Consider the following 22795-nt stretch of genomic DNA (forward strand, 5'->3'; position numbering starts at 1 on the left):
TTCAGATTTGAATTGCTATAAAAAAAGCTCTTAATGATGCATTCTGAGCAAGGCTGTTAAAAAAAAAAAAGCCTCCCTTGAGGCCCAGCACCCAAGAAATTCACCCTTTGAGCGAGCAATGGTTATGCCAGTCCTGTGAAACTGGGCAAGGAACTTAATACCTTGCTCCTAGCTGAAGAAACTAACCCATAATTACCACCTGGATTAGGAAGAGCTTCATGTTGCATTGAGTTCTCTAAGTTTAAAAAAAAAAAAAAAAAAAAAAAAAAAAAGCTTTTGTGATTGGAGGTTTTAAATATATTTCCTGCTAATGGGGAAGTTCCCCAACGGGAAAATACTGTAGCGGTTCCAGTTTGACAGGAGCACGCGGCCCTGGTAACGGGCTTCCTTTTTACCCCCTCGGAGAAAACACGAAGAAGCCAAGTCTCAAACTGTCCTTTGGCAGCTTTTTCGGCCCCAGAGAAGTTGGGTTCAGGGGAGTCCTGTGCACGTTGAGTTTTGCTGCACACGTTTGCAGTTTTCCTCAATCGTCAGTTTCTTGGGAAGATCCCACAATTTCCCCCAAGGTAACACGACAGGTAAGTTCCCCTCCCCTACCCTTGGCCTCACAAGGGAAAGGCACCGGAGATACAAAGCGAAACACGGAGAACGTTTAGTCCCTTTATCACCGTCCCAAACCAGCCTGAAAGCCCCATTACCAAGGGCCGTGCTATTTTTAGAGAGATAACGAACTGTCACTTAATTGTCTTCTACACAAACACAATCCGATGCTACCCACAGCCAGATAAAAGAATGACAGTAACATCCTGATAAATGCTGATTTTTTTGCTAAGGGATTTTAGCAGGATTGTGTTCCAGCCTGCTGGTGCAACAGGATACTTCATCTGCCACTCGAGCAGAGCAAACGCCAGCCTTGGGGACAGCAGCTCCCCGACAGTCCTCAACAGCTACTCGCAGAGGGGTGTCAGAACCTCCGGAAGAAAATAAGCCAGCAACCTCGGAGCCGTTCTGCTCGCATAGTGCGAGTGGTTTACAATTAAGGAGTGTTTTATTCAATTAATTTCCTCATATAAATGAGGAACCTCTTCTGAGTTCCTGAACCCAGTCATCTTTGGCCCCAAACTGAAATACACCAGTCCCTCAGGCTCCCCCACAGGCGCCAACTGAAACACCCCGACAATCATCCGCCTCGTGGGGAAAAATCACTGTCAGGAGCAGCACTGACCCCCCCAGCCGGGTCAGGGAATCCAGCCCCTCCGTTCACGTCGTCTGCTCTAGGGTCTAGCAGTAAGAAACCAAACCCAGACACTTCTCGATGGGGTGGGGGATGGCTTTCAGCTTTCCTTACGCCTCTAACGCACGCCCCCCCCCAAGCTTAGAATTCAATCCATCTCTACGACAAGTGTTTCGGACACCCCCGTTCCCCTCCACGCTCAGAGAGGCATGGAGACCCGTCAGATAAACGCTACTGACGGACCCTTAGTACGAGATGCAGAGGCGTCGGCAACAGCACCGCGGCACCCGCTGCACCAGGTCCCATCCTGACCCCACGGAGAGGGACTGCAGCACAACCAACATCAGCTCTGCCCCGGAGCATTTCCAAATTAAGAGATTCTATCTTGATATCCGTATGTTCTGCCCCACATCCAGTCTGTCTAAATCAGAGAGCAGCTCAAAGCAGCGGTATTAAAAAAAAAATAATAATAATTAAAAAAAAAAATAGCTGTTTGGAGGATTTGTTCTAACATCTGGAGGTAGAGGTCCCACCCCTTGGCTGATTGCACTTCTTGCTCCACGCCAGATGCTCAGAGCATTAATTGGAGAAGAAGTTTCCCTCTGGAGGCGACAATGGTGGAGTTGGCATATTGCTAGATCCCACAAAGAGGCAGCTCAGCTTCGGCTTCAATTCATTCCAAACTTTACTCATCTGCGAGCGGAAAAGGAGAGAAAAGAGCCATGACAACACGGCAGGTAATCATCTCACCTCGCTGTACTTCAGCAGCGGTTTCAGAGTACTCAAAAGCACAACACACATTTGCTGAAGTATTTTGGGGAAGTCCCACGGACCCAGATTGTCCCTTTTAGACTGGGGCTACAACGCGGCTCTCGGCATTTCACTGAGATGAGAGATTTCCCACACCTCGGTCACATTCCTTCACTGCAGGGAGGGTGGGAGCTGAAGGAGGAGAGACTTTTCTAACATGACGAACGCAAGAAAGACTCTACACGGGGAATACTGAAGGTCAGATTCAGGGGTTAACAAAAGGGAGCTTTTTAATTTAGAGCAAAAACAAGGAAGTTGTTCTTTGTCGTGTAATTTCTGCGTAGCACAACAAAAAACAGATTCCATCATTCATTACAAAATAGTTCGTTATTTAATGGCTGGGTCTTTTTCAACTACCCATAGGATAAGGCTATCTGCAGATGGGAGAAGAAGGAAAAAAAAAAAAGAAAACCAGAGCAACTTGCTGCAAGAAGATACAGTCTTTTTAGAGGGGTTAGAGGCCGGCCTTGGTCCTCACCCCAAGTTGGAAAGACCTTTGGTGACTTCCTAGGAAGTTCTGAGAGCGCCCAGCTGGACAGATGGTTAAAGGAGGAAGGCCCAGGGGTGAAAACAAATGCATTCAAGTTCTCATTCGTATTTTGGGGAAAAAACAAAAAACAAACAAACAAAAAAAAAAAACCACACAACAATCCAGCAGAACTCACCTCTTTGTGACCCTGGATCTGGGAGTTGACAAAGGCCCCCAGGATGTGAGAGGTGAGAGGCAGGTAGATGTGGATCAGCTGTGTCTCCTGATGCAGGCAGTACAGAGAGAAGTAGTTCCGCAGCTCCATGGTGAGGATAGCGTTTTCTTGCTGAAAGAAGAGGAGCTCAGTGAAATACACTGCCAGGAAGAGGATATGCCAAGGAAGCTCACTTGCAGCAGGAGAAAACAGCATTCCTCACCATCCCAGCAATTCAAACACATATCAAACGGGTCCAGGAACTGCCTTTTTAGGTTTTTGCTATGACAGATTGCTGCTTTCCACAGCTCCTGCAAACAACACGCTGCCAAAGAGCCAGTAAGAAGCATCGAGGAAAACAAACAGTGTTTTCCCTGTAGCACAGCAGGTAGCTCAAATTCCCCAAAGTACAGGTTACCCTTTTGGCCGAATGGCTTTCACAAAATCATAGAATGGTTCAGGTTGGAAGGGACCTTAAAGCCCACCCAGTGCCACCCCCTGCCCTGGGCAGGGACACCTCCCACCAGACCAGGTTGCTCCAAGCCCCCTCCAACTTGGCCTTGAACCCCTCCAGGGATGGGGCAGCCACAGCTTCTCTGGGCAACCTGGGCCAGGCTCTCACCACCCTCACAGCAAAGAACTTTTTCCTAATATCTAACCTAAATCTCCCCTCCTTCTATTTAAAACCATTACCCCTCCTCCTACTGCTCCACTCCCTGATCAAGAGTCCCTCCCCAGCTTTCCTGTAAGCCCCTGTAGTCATATTTGTGCAAATACGAGTGAGCAAATACTGCGCAGTGGCACCGTTTTGGGAGCCCAGAACCACCCTTTGCTCGCCCAGGCACCTGCCCTACCTCCACAATTCGGGATTCCAATTGCTCCACCGACTCCGGTTCTTTGTTCTGCACGGTGGCGCTCATCATCTGCTTCTTCATCATGCTGTACTTATGCAAGGCTCGCTGGTGCTTGTGCAATACCCCCTTCTCGTGTCTTTCACACAGGTCCTTCATGGGAAAAGGAAAAAACAGGTACTTAGTGGAAGCCGAGAGGCAGCAAGCACCTCAGCCAAGTACATCAGGAACACAAACACACCGTCACACTTTATGGAATTTCTACGCTGCTGGTTTTTCTTTATTTATTTTCAAGAGGGTCAAAAAAAAAAAAAAAAATGTTGGCAGCTAAGAATTCAAGAAAACTGCTTGGAGCCAGACCAGTGAGCTTAAGAGAAACATGGCTTCTGCCAACAGTTTAGATCTTATCAGGCCTCTTATCTTTTGTGTCCTTCTCAATATTAAGTGCTGGCAATTAACTGCGGTAAGAGCTCCATAGTGTCCTTCTACGTCAGCCCAGGCCTGGGAATGTCAGGAGAGGCCACCACTTACAGTTTCAGTAAGTGCTTCTAAAAAAAAGTGCCTTTGATCGAAAGGGTTAGTATTAACAGAAATTCTTTTATTTGTAACTGAACTCACGTGTCCATGACCAGTAGCCACTTAACTCACTGCTTTGACTCAAAAGTAGCCAAATTTATAAAAAGTTAGCTGATCCATACAGTTCAAGCAGTTATGTTTTTAAACCCCTTGCAGGGTTTGCCGTTCGGCAAATTCTCATCACAGGATGAGCTGATCAGTCAGGCCACACAGCTGGATACGGCCAGCAGCCACTCCTCTCCCTCTGCCAGATGCCCAGTTCGCCTCTCAACTGGCCTCCCAGACAGTTTTCCATCCAGTTGGCGTTACACCCTCCAAAGAGCACAAGCTTGCTCTAAACAACTTTCTTATTGGCAGAAGAACAGTAGAGCTCACTTTATAGGACTGGAGTAAATCCAGGAAAAGGTTCAGCTTCTCCACCACATCATTCTCTTCCTGTTTACCCTAGAAAACAAGGAAAAAGTCCATTTTACGTAAGCCTGGCAAGAACTCACATCGCAGTTCTTCACATCCTTACACCATGCAGGCCCCCCATGTATTCTGTGGGGCACATCAACGCTTGCACAACAGCTTCAAAAACCTTTCAGATGGCACTGGGGTGTTCAGTTCACGGAACAGAGATCTGACTGGAGCAGGAACAGCTTTTCCGACTGACTGATCGTGACAAGAGGAGTTAGTTCCACACTCCCGTGTGTCAGCCCTTTCAGCGCTCTCTGCCTGGGATTTCTTGCTCTCGCAGATTCCTCCAATCTTTCATCTTCCCTTCTTACAAGGCACCTAATCCATTAAAGCTGTAAATACCTCTGTGCTCCCCATAATAGCTCGTGCATCAGGAGACAGAGATGAGACACCAAGCCAAATCTCACTGCTTGTTTTTTTTTATTTTACTAAATACTGTCTTTTTCTTCCAGTATCAATAGAGCTCTCTGGAGCATAAACTCCGGAGAAAGAGACCTGGTCTGACTGATCTATGAAAGCACACCGAGTGTTTCAACACAACGAGATGAAGTGAAGACAAAACAATTACTTTTCCTTCCCAGCCTGTCACGCTCTCACATTACTCTAACAGTTATTATCGCACTGCAAACTTACACAGGAATATGACGCTTCTGTCTGAATGACTCTCATGTAATGTTAAAGTATATGAATGTCAAAATTTGGTTCAGAAATAATTCTTCTGTATTCTCTGTAGCAGATTAATAAGACAGAACACAAGACTTTTGGACAGCTCAGTACAGTAGCACAGCTTAACTTGTCCAATAACCATTTGAAATGAAAAAAGAAAGCAAGCTTTTCCCTCCTTTCCCTTGCCTATTGTATTTTTCCCATTTAAACACAGTCCAGGTTTTTCATTCAAGCCTGAACAAGCAGCCTGGTGGGCGAGGGTGTGAGATGAAACTTGAGGCAGCAATGAACCCTCTTCATTTTACAATAAGGAAAAAGGAAAAAGAAAGAAAACGGTAAAGAACTCACCTGCTGCACGGCCTTATCCGCCAGCAGCGCAAACTCAACAGAGAGACCCTTCAAGGCTTGTTTCAGAGTCCCCCACGTGCTATTATTCAAAGCAGCCCAGGAAGGAAGCGGCGTAGTGTCTGAGCCCAAAGCACTGGGAGGAGATAAGAAGAATTCAAATCTAGGGGACAAATTCCACGAAGTAGATAGATACGCTTGCAGAGAGCAGTTCGGAGTTTCACTTCTGTCTAAACAGCTCGCAGCGCTGAGCTGTCACAAATGCAGAGCTGTGTATGTACTGACAATAGAACCAGTACCTGAATGTCAAACTATTTGTGTCTTCTTTTCTCTTGCTCTATGCAATGCAACTTTAGTAGAAAACATGCCTTTTCTTCTTTTATAGTAGGAAAGATTTATTATGACCTACAGCATGCATTGAAATACTCATTCTTACCAATTTGCAGGGAAAACTTATGCATTCTGAAAGAGCAGAAAGGTTCCCATGAGCAAATCCTCTTCCCCTCAACCCACCTGAGCTCCTTTCCAAATATGAGAAGATCCGAGGCGTTATCGATGGCTCGAGAAGCTATCCTCTCTGCACGGTCCCGAAGCTTATAAAAGCTATTATAAATATTTCTGATGAGCTCCCTGCTGGCAGCAAACTGGGCCTGTATGTCGGCTGGGAGGAAGTCCTGAAGAAGTGCAAGAGAGGTTACTAGTGGAGAGATCAGAGACTCACACACACACACATTAGTTCTGGGTACGCTCTATAGCCAGCAGAGAGAGACAGGTTTCCCCCTCATTCTCACTCTCTCACACCGCACTATAACAGCCCTGAAGAGATTAACTTCATATTTTAGGTGTCCAAGTCAGATGTTATGCAAATTGTGGCTGCCCCATCCCTGGAGGGGTTCAATGCCAGGTTGGATGGGGCTTGGAGCAACCTGGTCTGGTGGGAGGTGTCCCTGCCCAGGGCAGGGGGGTGGAACGAGAGGAGCTTTAAGGTCCCTTCCAAACCAAACCATTCTGTGATGAAATATCCCTAATTTTGAGGCAGAAAGAGGTTCAAATACCAGGTGTTGACAGTTGGAAAAATCTGCAATTCTACTCTGCAGTTAAAACAGGGTTTGTGAGGTTTCAAGCTCACAGGTTCTGATCTGAAGCTGCCGGTAACCGCCAGCCTGGCAAAGCCAAGCATGTACTGAAAGTTCAGCTCTTTCTGACCTGTGCATCACTGGGAAAAGCCTGAATTAAGCTCCAGTTGCAAAACCTTCTGCTAACATTGCAGGAACCTGAACAACAACCTGCTTTAGAATTGCTCAATGAACACAGGGAATGTACGTTTAAAACTTGCCATAGCACTAATCACTGGGATAAACAGCCGTATGGAGAACGTGTAACTAACTTCTCTATATAACAGTCCAAATTACTCTCCCGGAGGGAGAAGAGGATGGACAGAATGAGGGCATGAACACATCAATCTAGGTATTAGCTTTTAAATTGTGCAGTATGTGCCTGCCTTTGTTATGCAAGTACAAGTAATTACCCAGAAACATGTTCTGAACAGGATTCATTGTTTAATCTTTATCATATTCATGAACCAGCATTTAGCTCGAAATACCAGGGCCTCAAGAGTCAAATATTTATTTGATCTTTTCAATAAAATCACAAGTTTGAAAGTCCTTCAAACTTCGGAAACAACTCTCTCCTGCCTAAGGTCTCCATCGCTCAACAAATGCTGTAACTGATCCCCGTGGAGGAGAGAGCCATTTAAAGCAGAATAATATGTTGCAAGAAAGTCCTATACATACCTTGGCCTGGGTAGCTAATCTGCAGGTCATGAATTCATCTCCTACTCCCTGGACCAACTCTCTTAGCTTATTCTGTACATCCTGGAGAAGACACAGAATCAAATGAGCATGAAAGAAGTAAGTAACACCCAGGCAGCTCAGAGAGCTCTCAGATACATTGCAATAGTAAAGGCACAACTTCGCAGATAGAGCTTTACCCAGGTTAGCTTTGATTTAAGGAGACGTATAATATGTATTCCCCTAAGAACAGTTACCATTTTCAAAATACCGATACTCCTGGCATTAAGTGCAATTACCTTCCACCTTCCAGCTGTGGAAATACATGTTGAGAGAAAATTCTCATCACGGGGAACAACAAAGTGTAGGTCAAGACCAATTCGGAACTCTATGCCCAGCAAAGCAGTCAGAGGAAGACACGCAAACTCAAGACTATTGCTAACAAGTACTCACGGAGCCGCTGAATGAGAGAAAGAGTTTCAAGAGAACATCTTCTGAGAAAGGGGGATGTCGAGCCACCAGGTTTATAAAACGCTTCAGCGCTCTCCTCCTTGATTCTATGAATTCTCGATCAGCTGCGGGAAGAAAAATTAAATTTCAATTAACACACCACATATTACAGCTGCTTGGAAAGAGAAAAGAGAAAGCACTTAGTCCGGTAATTTCTCTGTATTTATAAGTCTTGTAAAGCACTGCAACAAAACCAATGAATGATTATCTATAATCTGTCAGCTCCCTAAAATAGATCTTTTGGGTTGACCACCAGAACAAATATTCCTTCAAGTGGTTCTTTATATCTTATTGAAATCTATCATATCTCTCTGCGTGTTTATTTTCACAGGGGCAAGCAGGATAAACAGTCAAGTCTAAGGCCTGAAGCCTCCACTGACACACTGCGGGTGTACGAAGATTTTTTTCTTCCTCTGGTCCCCAGAGGGATCTCACTCTGGTTGGGACTCCTGGGAAACGCACAGCACGCTGCTTCTTGCCACTGCAAAGTGATACCTCACAAATACTTACAGGGGTTTTGCTCACTATTCTGAGCAACTAGATTCAGTGTGATGTACCCTCAACAGTCCCTCCTCCATACTTTTAAGCATTTTGGGGCTAGAGGGAGAATAAAAGGTTGAAAGGTTGGTAGGGCTTTTCTTAGTTGTTTGTTCAAGATCGGTGCCTATCTTTTTCATGCAAGACGTCAGAAAGTACTTTGGGAGACCTGCACAGCAATCTGCAGGACGTGCAGCCAGGGTCCTTACTTGTCAAGCTAAAAAAGTTCCAGGTGTCTTCTCGAAACAGGAAGAGTTTCAATCCGGTGTTAATGCAGTAAAGCATTAAATCACAAAATCCCGGCGTTTTTCAGGAAAGATGAAAAATTAAACGAAAATAGGTTTGAAGAAAAAGAAAGCAGCGCAGAACAGAATTACGGGAATGCTCTTAACCGTGACAACACCCTCATATCATGAAAAGGTATTACTCTTTTGCCTCAGTTTTAGCTGGGAGTTTGCTGGCTGCATGGACTCTCTATAATGATCCTTTGTACAGTATCACACATCACATGGGTTTTCTGTCATTGGGGTTGCAGATGGTGATTTTGCTTTGTTCATATTTTAGCCTACACGGAGATTTCTGAAATCATCTACACGCTTCCTACATGATCTGCCTCCGTTTGGTGCTGTCCTCCAAAATGAGCTGTAACAAGTGCAAACTGTCGATCTTTCTTCATCTGACAGGTGGATAAAAGTAGACCACCACGAAAATAAGTGTCATGTAGTAGGTGAGTACACCCAGTATAAAACGCACAGAGCTTTGACCATCCGGCTCTGGGACCAAGACGGTTGCAAGAGTCACACATCTACAGTAATCCATCAAATCCCACGTCCTGCAATTCCATCTGTCAGCTCATTAACTACTCAGAAATGAGAACTACCCATTCCATTTCCTTTTTCCTGTTTGTAGCTTCTGTTGAGACCACTTACGCAGCTTTTCTACACGAGAGTCGCTGGACTAAAAGCCATCATCACTCTCTGCCTCAACGCAGTTTGGGGCTGCATTAGAACTGTACTCCTAGCACACTTTGGGTACTAATACTATCAGTTTTTCCTTAAATATATGATATCTGTGGGAAGAAACGCACCGGTGAATGCACAGAAATAGCAACACACCAGCAATGCAAGGAAATAACAGTGAGTGACAAATTATATATATTGGGAGCTTCTTTCAATCCTCTCTCCGCTGAGGTTAATCAGAGAAGGTCACTTTGCTTATAGGTGTTACATGAAGTGGAAATTCTGGAAATTCTGGCTGAGAACACTGAATCGGGGCGAATTCAACAGCCGGGTTTTCGCAACCTCGAAAGAAAGGTCTTCACCATTTACATTCCATCATAAGAACTTACAAGCAGTGAAGCTTTTCAGCGCTATGATTTTGCTTTGTTCCGGTTCACTACAGACCCCGCTCCGCTCACTGTTCACCAGCTCCTCTTTACTGCAGCAATACATGGACTCCTTCACCAAAATCAATTATTTATTGAAACTCATTAAGCTTAGGAGCACGGGCAGGAGAGAAGACAGTGAAAAGCTTGTTCTCTCACAGATAAAGCAAAAAAACAATACAGGATTTTTATACTGTCATGCAACATTTGAAATAATAAAAGTTTTAAGGCAGTGCCAATATTTCAGATGAGTGAAAAATGTACCTGAAGGAGCTTTAATATGCTTTTAGGCTTGGGATACTTCTTTGGTTTCTATTCTAACAGCCAAAATGGACTTGAATGAACTGACACTGATCCCAGCCTCGGGTTTTAGTTTCTGGTTAGCCTTTTTAGGTCTTTTTTGGAAAAGAAAAAAAAAAAAGAAAAAAAAAGGGCAATAGCTACTTTAAGGCAGTTGGTTCCTCTGCCAGAAAAACACCTTTTTAAACTGAGAAAGTGCAATTACCAGTGCCTGCACCATAAGGCTTCTGTGAGAGGCACTACTATAATACGCAGTGCTGGAGCTGGTCACTTAACGTCCCCGCGTTTGCCAGCCCCTTTTAGGTGTGTGTGAGGTCAGAACCCTACACCAACTCAGCAGGATCAAGTATGGTCTCACCAGAGAAGCAATTTTGTTGGGTTTTACGCAATCAGCTCCTCTGCAGTTTTAAGCCTTTTAATATAGATTTTTTTTTTTTTTTTAAATCTTTACTCTTCACTCGCTATAGAAAACCTGTGGGATTTCCACAGGTTTTTTCTGTTCTGAACACTACACAAAACAACCATCAGTATCATTAAAACCTATTTTCCTAAAAAACAGTGGCTGTAACTCTGCCATGCTTTTGTGTAGAATTACACCTCAAATCTTACCAGAAAAGGCAATAGATAAACTTCCATTAAAAAAAAAAACAAACACCCAAAAAACAACACACCCTGGAATTTTACATTAATATCTTATGTATAGAGTATTTCTAGGATGGCAATAAATCACACCTCCAAATTATGTGTTATAGCCTCAGAGTTGCTTTCTGAACAAAGCAGAAGCAAAGACTTTCAATTTTTTAATACGTTTATTTTCAACAGTATCATCTCAATCACGCTTGCACCGTTTGACCCCTCCAGTCAAAAGACAGACGCAGATTTACCTCCCAGCATCCTCTTTGGTGGAAGGGCTGGCACCATGCGATATGGGAACTTCTGAAGCAGCATCTCGTGGAACACCACAAAATCATTATATCGCCTGTAGACCGAGCACTTGAATCGCTGCAATAGAGGAAGGGAGGAAAAAGACAAATCAATAAACAGGCTGGACAATAATTTTTTTTTTTTTCTATCCATTGCACTAAAAAGAAAAGGAAGAAAAGAAAGAAGTCACACCCAGAGACTGCAGGAACTACTTATTTCTTATCTTTAGAGGCCCTGTGCTGGGAAGCAGGGAGAAAAGACTCTGAAGGTAGCCACCTTTTGATTATGAATAGAGATGTCCTTCTTCTAACTACAGTCCTTTGAAGAATAAGATTTTCAGTTTAAAAGGTAAGTCAGATTTCATTCACACACAAGAGGAAAGAGACTAAGAAATGGAGAGGAAGAGGTTTCCCGAAAAATTACAAATATCCCTATACCTGCTATGATTCCATAACATTGCTCCCTCAAACTCTCTGGTCTTCCAGATTAGAGAGAACATTTAGAAATAGTGCCAACACTTAAAAGTGCTCTAGAGAGCTCTTCTCTTGAAGCACTGCAAGCCCCTGAGCTCTAGCTCTCAGAAAATTTCTCTAAATCAGTTTCAAATCCAGAAGTGGCAAAACAGTCTTAGATCATGACAGGTATTAGTCCAAATGACTGATGTTTTAAGTGAAGCTCACAAGAGAAAGAAAGACCTCGCGCTGATGTTAGATCTATAAACAAAGATTGAAAGTTCCTTTAAAACCTTAGTTCTTCACTCTGCATTTTTTAGATCAATATGTGGAAGAGGCCAAAGAAACCATTTTTTCCATTCCAAAATGGAAGTTAGGTAGCACCTAGAACAAGACACATAGGAGGCAAAATCTGAAACACCTCAAGCCCCAAATGTCACTACAGACAAGTGACACAAATGTGTCTCTGAATATGTACAACAGTGACTGCAACAGTCTGAGCGCTACTCAGTAACCGATGTTTTGGTGGGAGATGTAAATGGCTCATGGTCTACTCTGAAGAGGACAGATTTCCTTCTTGGAAAAACACACAGAAGCTACTGGAGAGCTATTTAACTTGCTCTGTAAGTAGGAAGAGATACATCATCTACAATCTTCTCTTACACCAAGAGCGGAACCTACAGGTCAGGACCGGGGCAAGTAAACTGGAAGTGGCCTCGACTTGGCAGAAGGATTTGTGGTACCTTTTCTGTTTATAAAGGATTCAGTTTAGCACTCTTAATGCGATTTCTTCACTAGCTGGAAATAGTTTGCAATATCCAGTCGCCTACACCAATTCGTTAGGAAAACATTCAGTTTCCAATGTTACACATCTGCTTTTGTACAGAGCTTCGGTTTCAAGCGAGTAGACAAGCAGACCATCCATCAGACCTCAGTCAGAAGATGCTCCGTACTGCAGAAGCCCAGGGGAAGTAAGCCCACACAACCGGCCTCCTCAAAACCAGCATCACCCAACACATCCATCACATTAGGCAAGACTTTGCCACCAGCAACTGCAGAGACATTGTTAAGAAGGTAACATTCTCACAAAGACCAGTATTTCTCCACGTTACCTTGCTGGAAACCTCGTATTCCACATGTTTCAGAAAAAGGCCCTTCTTCTCAGGTATAAGCTCCACCTGCACACTGTCCTTGCTCAACAGCTCTTGAAGGGTGTGGGAAAGCAGCAGTGGATTTCCCTGGGGCGCCTGCATCAGAAACTGTTCCGGTTCCCTCGGTTCATTTACTGGAGGCTTTGCCAAATCTAAAAGACAAAAAGGGAAAAAAAAAAAAAACAGTCCAGTAGACCTGATAAGATAAAGTGAAAGATGTAGCCTGACAATATTGTGTTCCCTTGCCCAGAGCTCCCACAGTGGTGCAACACAACCAGAGCGACCGTCCAGCCACTCCCCCAGGAGGTTATGCTGCTTCACACACGTCCAAGACACCGGTACCTCCCTCTTCGCAACACCCAGGAGCACCACCAATTATACCCAGTCAGAAAGACATCTCTACTGAGCAAAAGAAGCATCACAGGCCAAATTTGTCCTGTGAATCACCTCAGAGGCCTGCATTTCCTGTCTGTCCAGCTCCCACCACAGCAGGATCTGCCAAAACGAACGAAACCCTTGCTCAGCGCTTTTGGATCCTGCCTAGAACAACTCATGGAAGGAAAGAAAATGTGTTATTTCACTGCGCTGCAGAAATGGAATACATTAATTTCACATGTCATTACAAAGGAAGGAGACACTTCATTTGACATAATTTTCAACTCTACGACAGTACACTTGAGCGGGCATGAATTACAGTAACTATGTCAATGTGCTAAAGTTCAAGAGCAGGGGAAAAAGGTTCCTAGTAAGGGCTACCAACCCGCCAGTTCCTCTGCCACAGCAAGCTCTGCCAAAATTTTTCACATATACCTATTCCACAGCTTGTAGCTAAAAAACAAACAGCTTTTTACAGCGAGTTCAAACACAGCTGGGCAGCTCCGGACAGAGAGATTCTGACTGATTCTCAGCCAGATGCAAAAGTGAAAAGAGATGGCTCTTAAGAATACGGACCTGGAGGACAAACTGCATCAAAGAAGGGGCAAAGATGATGATTCAGAGCGCTCTTTATCAAGTGACTGAGTGCAGCCCATTATCTCGACTTCACAACTACACATAATGTGCCACTGTAAACGAAGCTTACATTGTTTTTCAAAGCAGTCCTTTTTTTTCCTACCCATTTCACACGTAAAAAACAGGGTGAAAAATGTGGATATAGCCCTGGAATCTATCTAACCCCTACCCGAGTTCTGTTCTCCTGTCTGGAACAGATGGGTTGCTTCCTCTCTGCATTTGGCTGTTTAAGAGGGACACTGTGAACAAGCTCTTTTACAAAGCAAGTCGAATCCACTGATGAAGAGTTGCCTAGAAAAGCTAGGCAGTATTAAACATCCCGTCCTTGCCGTTGTGCAGAACTTATACCCCTTCTTAAAACACATCTAAAATTCTGAGAACGCAAAAAGACACTCTAGAAGCAAGACCCATTTCAGTAAGCTTTGATGCATAGTTCCAAAAGTTGCTAACTGTGTAAGAAATTAAGCGAGGGAAGATAAGAACTCGTATCCTTGACTTGAAAGCCTTGACCTCCTCCTGATAAGGATTTCCCACCTGTTCCTTCACGTGCTCTAGGCCCTGATAAATGGGAAAAACAGGTAATCTCCAATTCCCCAGACACACAGCTTCAAAACAGACACTTCGTTCTTTGTTCCATAAAACAGCTTAAGGAAATCAAACCAAATCCAGGACAAATGACCTTATCCCACATGTCTCATCAGGCTTCAGATTCCTGCTACCGTGACTCAGAGAAGCAAGTCTTAACACCTCTGCTTTAACAGACTAATGTATCACCTACTAACCCCACCTACGGAGCAGCTGCTAAACACTTCCAGTTACCTGCCAGAAATCTGTGGTACGGTAACGCAAGCTAATTCAATGTTGACACGGGATACTGCTGGATAAAGTGATAACGTATCTGTACGGCCACTTTTCGGATAGGTGCTGAACTAAGAGAGAAAGGAGGAAAGAAAATTCAGACTACGGATAGCAAGGCAAAAGGTTTTCTAGTGTAGAAAAATCCTTGCCCACCTGACCTTTCATGGGACAGCAAGGTATAATAAACCACACTATCAAGAGGAAGTGTCAAAAACACACACAAAATTAATTATGGGAAGCACAAGAGCCTCGCTCTCCAGAGCAGCGGTTCTCTGGGTGCACACCCTTGTAATTCTTGGGTTTAATTGCTCAAGACGTGTCAGTGAAATGCAACGTGACACAGGAGATTTTGTTATTCCTGCAATGCACGCACGCACAAACTTACATGCAATTCCAGAGTGCTCCGTGTTGCTAAACCTCTGGCTCACCTTTCAGAGGCTGGCACTGGGCCCAGAGAGGGACTAGCCAAAGGCAACCTCCCCATTGCCCCCAGAGCCGTGCCAATCTGCGCTAACACAGCACTCCTCCCGCCTGTCCATTCACTCGTCCGGCTTTCCATCTTCCTGCTGGCCGACCGACAAAGCGGGGCTTTCATGGCACAAACTGTGCACTAAACTGGGGCTCAGCCCTGCTGCCAAACTGCTGAAACTCCCGGTGGCAAAAGGTAGGCATCAGGAGAAAAGATTTATAGGATGAGCTATGAATCCTTCAGTATTTCATCTGCAAGACCTGGAACCTGCAGCCAAACTGATGTTGAGAAGGACTGAGGTCCATTACAGTGACCTGAGCCCACCTTATCCCCTAAAACGACGACAGAGGGAGGTCCCATAGAGAGATCCAGACAAGACTCAGCATTCCTTTGACAATTCAGTCACGTTGCTCTTCTCATTTGTAATGCTTTGCTAATTTTCACCAAGTTATTCTCTAAATTTGCTTTCTAAAATTCACCTACAGGAAATACCTCCTCTTTATCAGCAGTTCACACATTTGGCTCTTCCTGAAACATTTTGTAGCTTCTTTAGATCTCAACCTTGTCTAAATGTGTGAAATCATACAAATCAGACAACCGTACAAACAAGTTCAAATAATTAATGTTTAATTAATAATCTCAGTGTGTTCCGTACCAACAAGAGAGTGAATTCACAGCCTCAGACGCTGGTCTGAGAACACAGTAAGATGACTTTGGAACAGCTGTTAACCTGTTCTAGAAAACACGGTGGCATTAACGCTAACCCTGCAGAGCAATATATACCGAAGCTGTTCTTCAGCCCATTTTTCATCCCACTCTACTAAAGAGTCAGTTCAGGAAAAGCCTCGGGAGCCCTGGCCAGGAACGGTGGATAATAGTGGGAACTCATTGGTATGAGCTCCTGTGTTCCACCACTAAAAGGATTTACATGCATTGTAACAGCACACTTAACGCTTCCCATCACGCACTCTCCGCTGGAGAACAGCTAATTTTGAAAACATTCCCTCTGGTTTCAGCAGATCATTATCTAGTGAAGTTTATACACAGACAGCAGTAAGCGAATGCAGAAATGAGGTATGGAACGGTCCCCTGGAACGCAGGGAAGCAGACAAAATAAAATCAGCATTTTACGTGTGAGCTAGCCTTTTGTTACAGCAGAGTTCCTCAATCTGTTGTCAATAAGATAGCAGGAAGTGGCCTGGTATAACTGAAAACAATTTGATATAAAAATTAAAAAGAATACATACATACAGACGTACGCAAGCAAGCAGACAACATGACACAAAAGTTTAAAAGAAGCATTGAAAGCACAGCCTAAGATTTGCTTGATTGTAAAGGAAAACAACTACAAAAACACTGCCTAATACTCATTTTCTCAGTATCAAGTGAGGTAGCCTTTGCACTAAAAGGAGCTGAGAAACTTACCCAGCAAACAACTGGAACAGAGAGCTTCGCTACTTTCCGCCACACGCCCCAGGCTCACTGCTCCCACTCAGACCAGCCAGCAGCCTGCCCTCCACAGGTACCGCTTTCCTCAATCTTCATCTCTAAAATCACACATTTACGAAACCCAAAGTAGAATTTCAAGTGTCTGATTTCGCTACACGGAGGTTTTACTTGCAAACAAGCACATCTAAAAGAGAAGGGCAATGCAAGGGCTGGAAGCATAGGTGGTAAATCACAATATGGATCTCCCCTCCCTATTTACGTTCCGTCAACCAAATTTGTAGGGTTTATCTCCATTTTCCAGTTGGCTGCTACTAACAACTCTTCATTATATCAGGGTGTGTTAATCAGCTAAATTTATTAGACACGCTTAAGTAGAAGGTGCCATAGAATGACTTGTCACATTCGAAGCAGATTTTCTAGAAGGAGAAAAGAATTTAAAAGGAAGGAAAGCCTGTAGGAAAAATAGCTGAGGTTTCTTCTCCATCATCACAGCCTCGCGGAGCAGAAAGGATCCAACTCATGACACATGGAGGGAGTACAAGAACTGAGTATTTTTGTGCCCAGATACCTCAGATTTCTCCTTGACAAAAAAAAAAATGAGGGCTCCACTACAAACTCCTGGTCCAGGAATACTAAAGCAGCCACATAGATATCAGTCATCAGCATTTCCCCTTCCTTTCTGCCTTCTCATGAAAAGCCTCAGGAATTATGGAAATGCCTTTCTCCCTCATTGTGTCAAACGCATTCCTCCATAATTCCAGAATTCAGCGGCCACATCAGCCTCTGGGAGAGCTGGTGCAGATTTCAACTACAACTTCAAATAGATTCCCTTCCTTGTCCTCATTTTTGGTTTTGGTTCTTGCATAATTTGAAATCCCCTAAAAATAAGAAAAGAAAAACAGAAGTCCCACAGAAGAAAAAAAAAAAAAAAAGGCAAACAAAACTTTCTTCCTATTAAAGGCTTTACATATTTTTGAGACAACTGTATGCTACTTGCTTGGGTTTAAGGAATTTAAAACCATGCAATTCTTATTTTGAAAGGAGCAACGCAAAGGAATCAGTCTATTTTATCTAACAGAGCTAAATGATACACAGGTGTGCGTTCAGCATGGAAGAGAGGTCCCTACTTCTTATTAGGTACAAGAAAAGCAATCATATTTAGCTTTACTCTAATTAAGAGATGGTGTGATAGTGTCCTTCTCCCTCCCAACAATTACCTTGTAAACACAAGCCATCCACTGCCAAAACCAGACAAGATAAAATAATACACGTACTATCATAAAATTAGATGTTGGAAAACAAGCTCTAACATTTTGGTTTTCTCCTTAAAAAAATAGAACAAAACAAAACAAAACATCTTTCTCAGTGCAGATGTCAAATATGCACCCTGTGCTGGCTACGCTGGGTTTGGGGCTAGGTTTTTTGGTTTGGGTTTGTTTGGGTTTTTTTCCTTTGTTTTTGCGGTGTTGGGGGTAGTTATGGTTTTTAGCGTTTTTTCGTGGTTGGTTGGTTGGGGATTTTTCTCCAAGCAAGTTTCAGACTGCTCCTCAGCACTTGGTGCTTCTCAAGACAAAGCAGAGAAGTAACGGCACGACTCAAAAAATAGTCAGGTGAGGTTATTTAAGGTGTATTTAAAAATAAAAAAGCACTAGCATTTCTGATTCCCCTACAGCTGTCGGCCTCTAACTGCTTCTCAAAATGTCGCCATCACAGACTACAGCAGGAAAAAACCCCAAGACCCAGTTATCTCCTTCCAATTTACCGTGTGACAGGACAAAAAACTAAGTTTAAGCCTCGTACCCTGTTCTTTTAACTATGCCGTTGGATCTTCAAGTAGTTTCCCACATCTGGCAATACAAGGAACACATTCCATTGGCAAGACAGCCATGGAGCCACAGTCCCAAACTGCAGTAAACACCACAGACTCACAGAATGGTTAGAGCTGGAAGGGACCTTAAAGATCACCCACGTTCCAACCCCCTGCCCTGGGCAGGGACACCTCCCACCAGACCAGGTTGCTCCAAGCCCCCTCCAACCTGGCCTTGAACCCCTGCAGGGATGGGGCAGCCACAGCTTCTCTGGGCAACCTGGGCCAGGGTCAGTAATTGTGAGATGGAGCTACACACATTGCAGAAATAACAGGATCAGGGGGAAAAAAAGTCCATCGAGGAAAATCCCCAAATACCAGAGACAAGAAGTCAAGTCCTCACTAGGGCAGTTTCCCGGCTCCCGATGGAAGACTGCTGAACTATCATTTTTTCACAGCCAGCTCTAAAAAAAGAGGTTGGAAGCGTAAAAATTCAGACCCAAAAAGGTAAGCCAACAAGCAATAACACATACAACTGTTCTATTTACAAGGTCATTGTAGTTTAGCTATAAAACTGCCCAGTTTCCACAATCATCCTTCCTTAGACAGATCAAGAAAACCCAATCAGAAGAAATTGTTTATCATTTTGTTTTACTTCTCATCTTTCTCATGTTTTTTATCCTCTTAATCACACCGGGGGAAGACTTGATCTTAGTATTTAAACATCAAAAAACACTGTGCCACTCCGCACACTACAGTCTCCCAGTGGTCTTTTCACACATTTTACAGTTAGAACAAGCTCATTCCCATCTCAAATTCTCCTTGAAAGCAATCATCGAAGCTCCCTTCCTTTTGCACCAGTTCCACCTCCCTGGAACTGACGCATTTCTCCCTATCAACCTGCACCAACCCACAAAAACTTGGAAGACTGGGGGGGAAATCAGGCTGGTGACGTTGAAATTCTACTGACTGCAACCGGGAGAGCCCTACCCACCAAACCTTCGGGCCACACACCCCCACCTCCCTCCCCAGCCAACGTACCTGGGTGAGCTCCCTGCAATCATTGCAAACCAGCCTCAAACGGGAGCAAGAGCAAAAAAAGAAGGAGGAAAAAAAAAGTCCATATAAACAACTTTGCTAAACTGACTTTAATATATTGGGCATTATCCTTTTTTTTCTTTTCTCTCTTGATTCTGTTAAAGTACTTTTAATCCTGCAAAATAAAAAACAGACGGCATTTGCATGTGCTGCCATAGGTGGACACCAATGGGCCCTGTCATTGGGAGAGAGAAGGACTCTCCTTCTTTCTCGGGAGATTTAGATCCTCCTAAAATATTCACCGACAAAATGCTGAGCCCCAAAAAACAGTTACGTCTGGGTGGGAACCTTCCAAGATCACCGAACCCGCATCATGATGCTAGAAATAAACGCATTCCTGCTTTCACAGCATTATTTCTCTTTTGCTAAGATCATTGGATACCTTCTCTTGGAATTCACAACAGCAGCTTTGTGAAAGAAAGCCAAGATTTCTAAACAAGGCTGAATAGGTCAGGCAGTTACAGAAGCACCATCACCAGTGTGGAGATTCATCAGATGAAGAATACTCTACTCGGAGACCACTGTTTTACCTCCATAAGGCTCCTGAAGCAGATGGTAAACCCGTAACAGACGTACCTGAGCAAGCTCTTTCTTTGGTACAGTAGGACATTTTTTTTTCCCCGCAAAGGCTGCTGTTCAATATCCCAATATCTTACATCAGTCCTGGACAGAAATATTCCAAAATAATTTATTTATAAGCATTGTCCGCATCAGGAGCATCACAGGCCTATCAAAAGCACACTCACGCTGGGTCTATATTCCAACCAAACCATTTTTCCCCTGCATAAAGCTTGTAACCTCTACTAGTTTTTTTTTTTGTTTTAAATAAAGAAAAAAAAAAAACAAACCACACTATGCAGAGAGCCGTAACTGCCAGTATGAAACTTCAGCCACTTTAACGGAACTTTAGAGAACTGTATTATCCCCTTTCCCTCCCTTTAACTGTTTATGAGCCCAGCACGTTAATTTTCTTCATTCGCCCAGGAGCTCCCTCCATTTCTCGTTTCACAACAGGCGCTGGCAGCGTTTGGCTCCAACTCTCTCCACCTCAGACTGGGGCTGCGAAGCTCCTACAGCTCCGGCAGCCTCCGGAGCCGCTTCCCGGGGCTGGGGACGGGAGGGCTGGGCTCGGCCGGGAGCAGACGCGGGCCTCCGACGGTACCGGCCCCGCTAGCGCTGGGAGAACCCGCCGAACCGCTCCATAAACCGCTTTAACGACCCGCTGAGTCCGTTCGAGCGGGCGGAGGGGGCGAAATAAAGTAATTTCAGCGCGACCCCCCCGAAGAAAAAGTTCTGTTCCCCGCCTTAAGCCCCCGGGAACTGGCGGCACCGGGACGCCACCGGCCGACGGAGGCTGCCCCGGCCCGGGGTGGGGAACGAACCCCTCCGGCCCCGGGGGGACCCGCCAACACCCCCCCTTCCTCACCGCCACGGGGCAGGAGGGGAAGGGGGAACCCCCCCGGCACCACGAAGCGGGCACCGCCGAGGCCCGGCCGTGGGACAGCCCCCCCGCGGGCCCGGCGCCCGGGGCGGGGGTGAGAAAGCGAAGGCAGCGCCTTTTTACCTCAGGTTTTGGCGGGGGGAGCGGCCCCGACCCTCCCCTTTCCCCCCCGAGGAGCCCCGTCACCCTCCCCGGGCGGCCGGCGGGAGGGAAGGGGCACGTCGGCGGCCGAGCGAGCGCTGCCCCGGCGGGTGCCCGCCGCCCCGTACCTGTGCCGGTGCCCGCGGGCGGCTCGCCGTCCATCGCGGCGGCGGCGGCAGTCATGTGAGGCCGCGGCCCGGCGGCCGCCCTCCCCTTCCTCCGCAGCGCCGGGCGGAGCGGGCGGAGAGAGGCCGCCTCCCCGGGGCCGGAGGTGGGGGGGCGGGGGGGGCTCGGCTTGTGGGCGAGCTCCGGGACACGCCACAACGCCACCGCTTGTGGTTAACGTCCCCCGTGAGGCGGCTCGGGGGGGGGGTCTGTCCCCAGGGGGGCTCGGAGAGGCGGTAGAGCCCCCCCTGTTGCTGAGGGGAAAGCGCCCCTCAACCTCTCGGAGAGTGAGAATAAAGCTTTCAAACTCCTTAAAGCATAGAAAAAAGAAGAGATCGGCTCACGGGCTTAATACGGGCTTTATCCCCAAATCAAATTAATATTATTTCTCCCAGAAAACTGGACAGGATGGTTGTTGGGAACGTGAACTTCTGGCGGATTTCATTCTGCGCCGTGAAAAGTAGAGAGAAAATTGCTGGCCATAAAACAATCCTTCCAGCCACCTGGCAACTCACTTCAGGTTTCAAGTCGGGGGAGATCCTCCAAGGCAATTTGGGTATATTTGGTGTATTTTCATCCATCGACTCACCTTTTCCCACAGCATTTCATTTCTGCTGCCGCTTAGACCTCTATCAATGGGGGTGCCTCCTACCCCCAACATTTTTGATGTTTTGGATGCGCTTGGATTTTTATGAAATACTCTTGATGATAGGTGAAAGGAGAGGTTTAGTGTTTTGGCAAAGGAAACAACACGGTAGCATTTCATGCCACGCATCAGAAGGAACGCGCTAATAAAGGGAAATATGGTAGAAATGAGCCCCGTTCAGGCAAGCACAGAAATAAGAGCATTTGGAATGTAAAAGCCCTTTCTAAAACCCCATAAAAATAAGAATTTCAAGTATGCCTCACATTTTATTAGTGATTTAGGGCGGTTTTTTTCACTTTCTGTACTTTATCAGCCAGGAACGATACGGTTGACGCTGGTGAAAAACAAGCTTTATGTTTTTTTACAGTGGTTTTCCTGAAAATACCATCAAACCACAAAAATACCTATAGATTCTGGACCTCCAGATTAAGATGCCACCGATCTATAATAATGCATTTTGTTTTTAATATCCAAGGTATTGGATGAATTTACTAATTTATTACTATTAATCTCGGGAAGATAAATAATCTCCACTCCAAGCACGGAGAACCAAACCAGAAAACCCTGAAGTGGGAATTATTTCAGGTGTAAGTAATTAGACGTAACGCTCTCCCGTGAAACTTCTCGTGCCGCTCCAAAGACGGGAATGACTCCAGCGATTCCCCTTTTCCTCCCGCCTCGGTGCTATTTCAGCTGAGATCCCCACAAGCGTGGGTGCAGGCTAAAGCTGGGGATAAAATTAAAAAAGCATGGCATTATTTAAGCCGAGAGGCCCTTCAAATCTTGTTTGTGCAGCAGCCGAGGGGAGAGTTTTGCACGCTCAGCACTTCTGAAAACTAAGCGCTACATGAATTTTTCGCCTATATAGCATTTTTTTTTTTTTTTTTTTGAGAAAATGAATGGAGGAATCAACATGTTCTCATTTAGCCATAGATTTTTGATTGGTCTGTACTTAAACTAATAGCATAACTATTTATTTGGTATAAATAAGACGTTCTCAATTGAAGTCTCGAAGAAAAACACTGGGAAAAATAACTC

General features: G+C 45.0%; 1 protein-coding gene across 1 annotated transcript; it reads right to left on the reverse strand.

Moving 5' to 3' along the window:
• Window positions 1-1813: 1813 nt before the first annotated feature.
• On the reverse strand, window positions 1814-21129 carry SNX8 (sorting nexin 8). The gene is made up of 11 exons (XM_074158656.1): window positions 21075-21129; window positions 12634-12824; window positions 11030-11147; window positions 7868-7989; window positions 7418-7498; window positions 6138-6298; window positions 5628-5760; window positions 4530-4598; window positions 3582-3731; window positions 2710-2859; window positions 1814-1927 (listed from the first exon to the last, which is right to left on the reverse strand). The coding sequence occupies exons 1-11, from the start codon at window positions 21127-21129 to the stop codon at window positions 1814-1816; spliced, it is 1344 nt and encodes a 447-aa protein (XP_074014757.1).
• Between the last annotated feature and the right edge of the window lie 1666 nt (window positions 21130-22795).

The sequence above is a fragment of the Numenius arquata genome, chromosome 14 (assembly GCF_964106895.1).
Source record: "Numenius arquata chromosome 14, bNumArq3.hap1.1, whole genome shotgun sequence".
NCBI lineage: Eukaryota > Metazoa > Chordata > Aves > Charadriiformes > Scolopacidae > Numenius > Numenius arquata.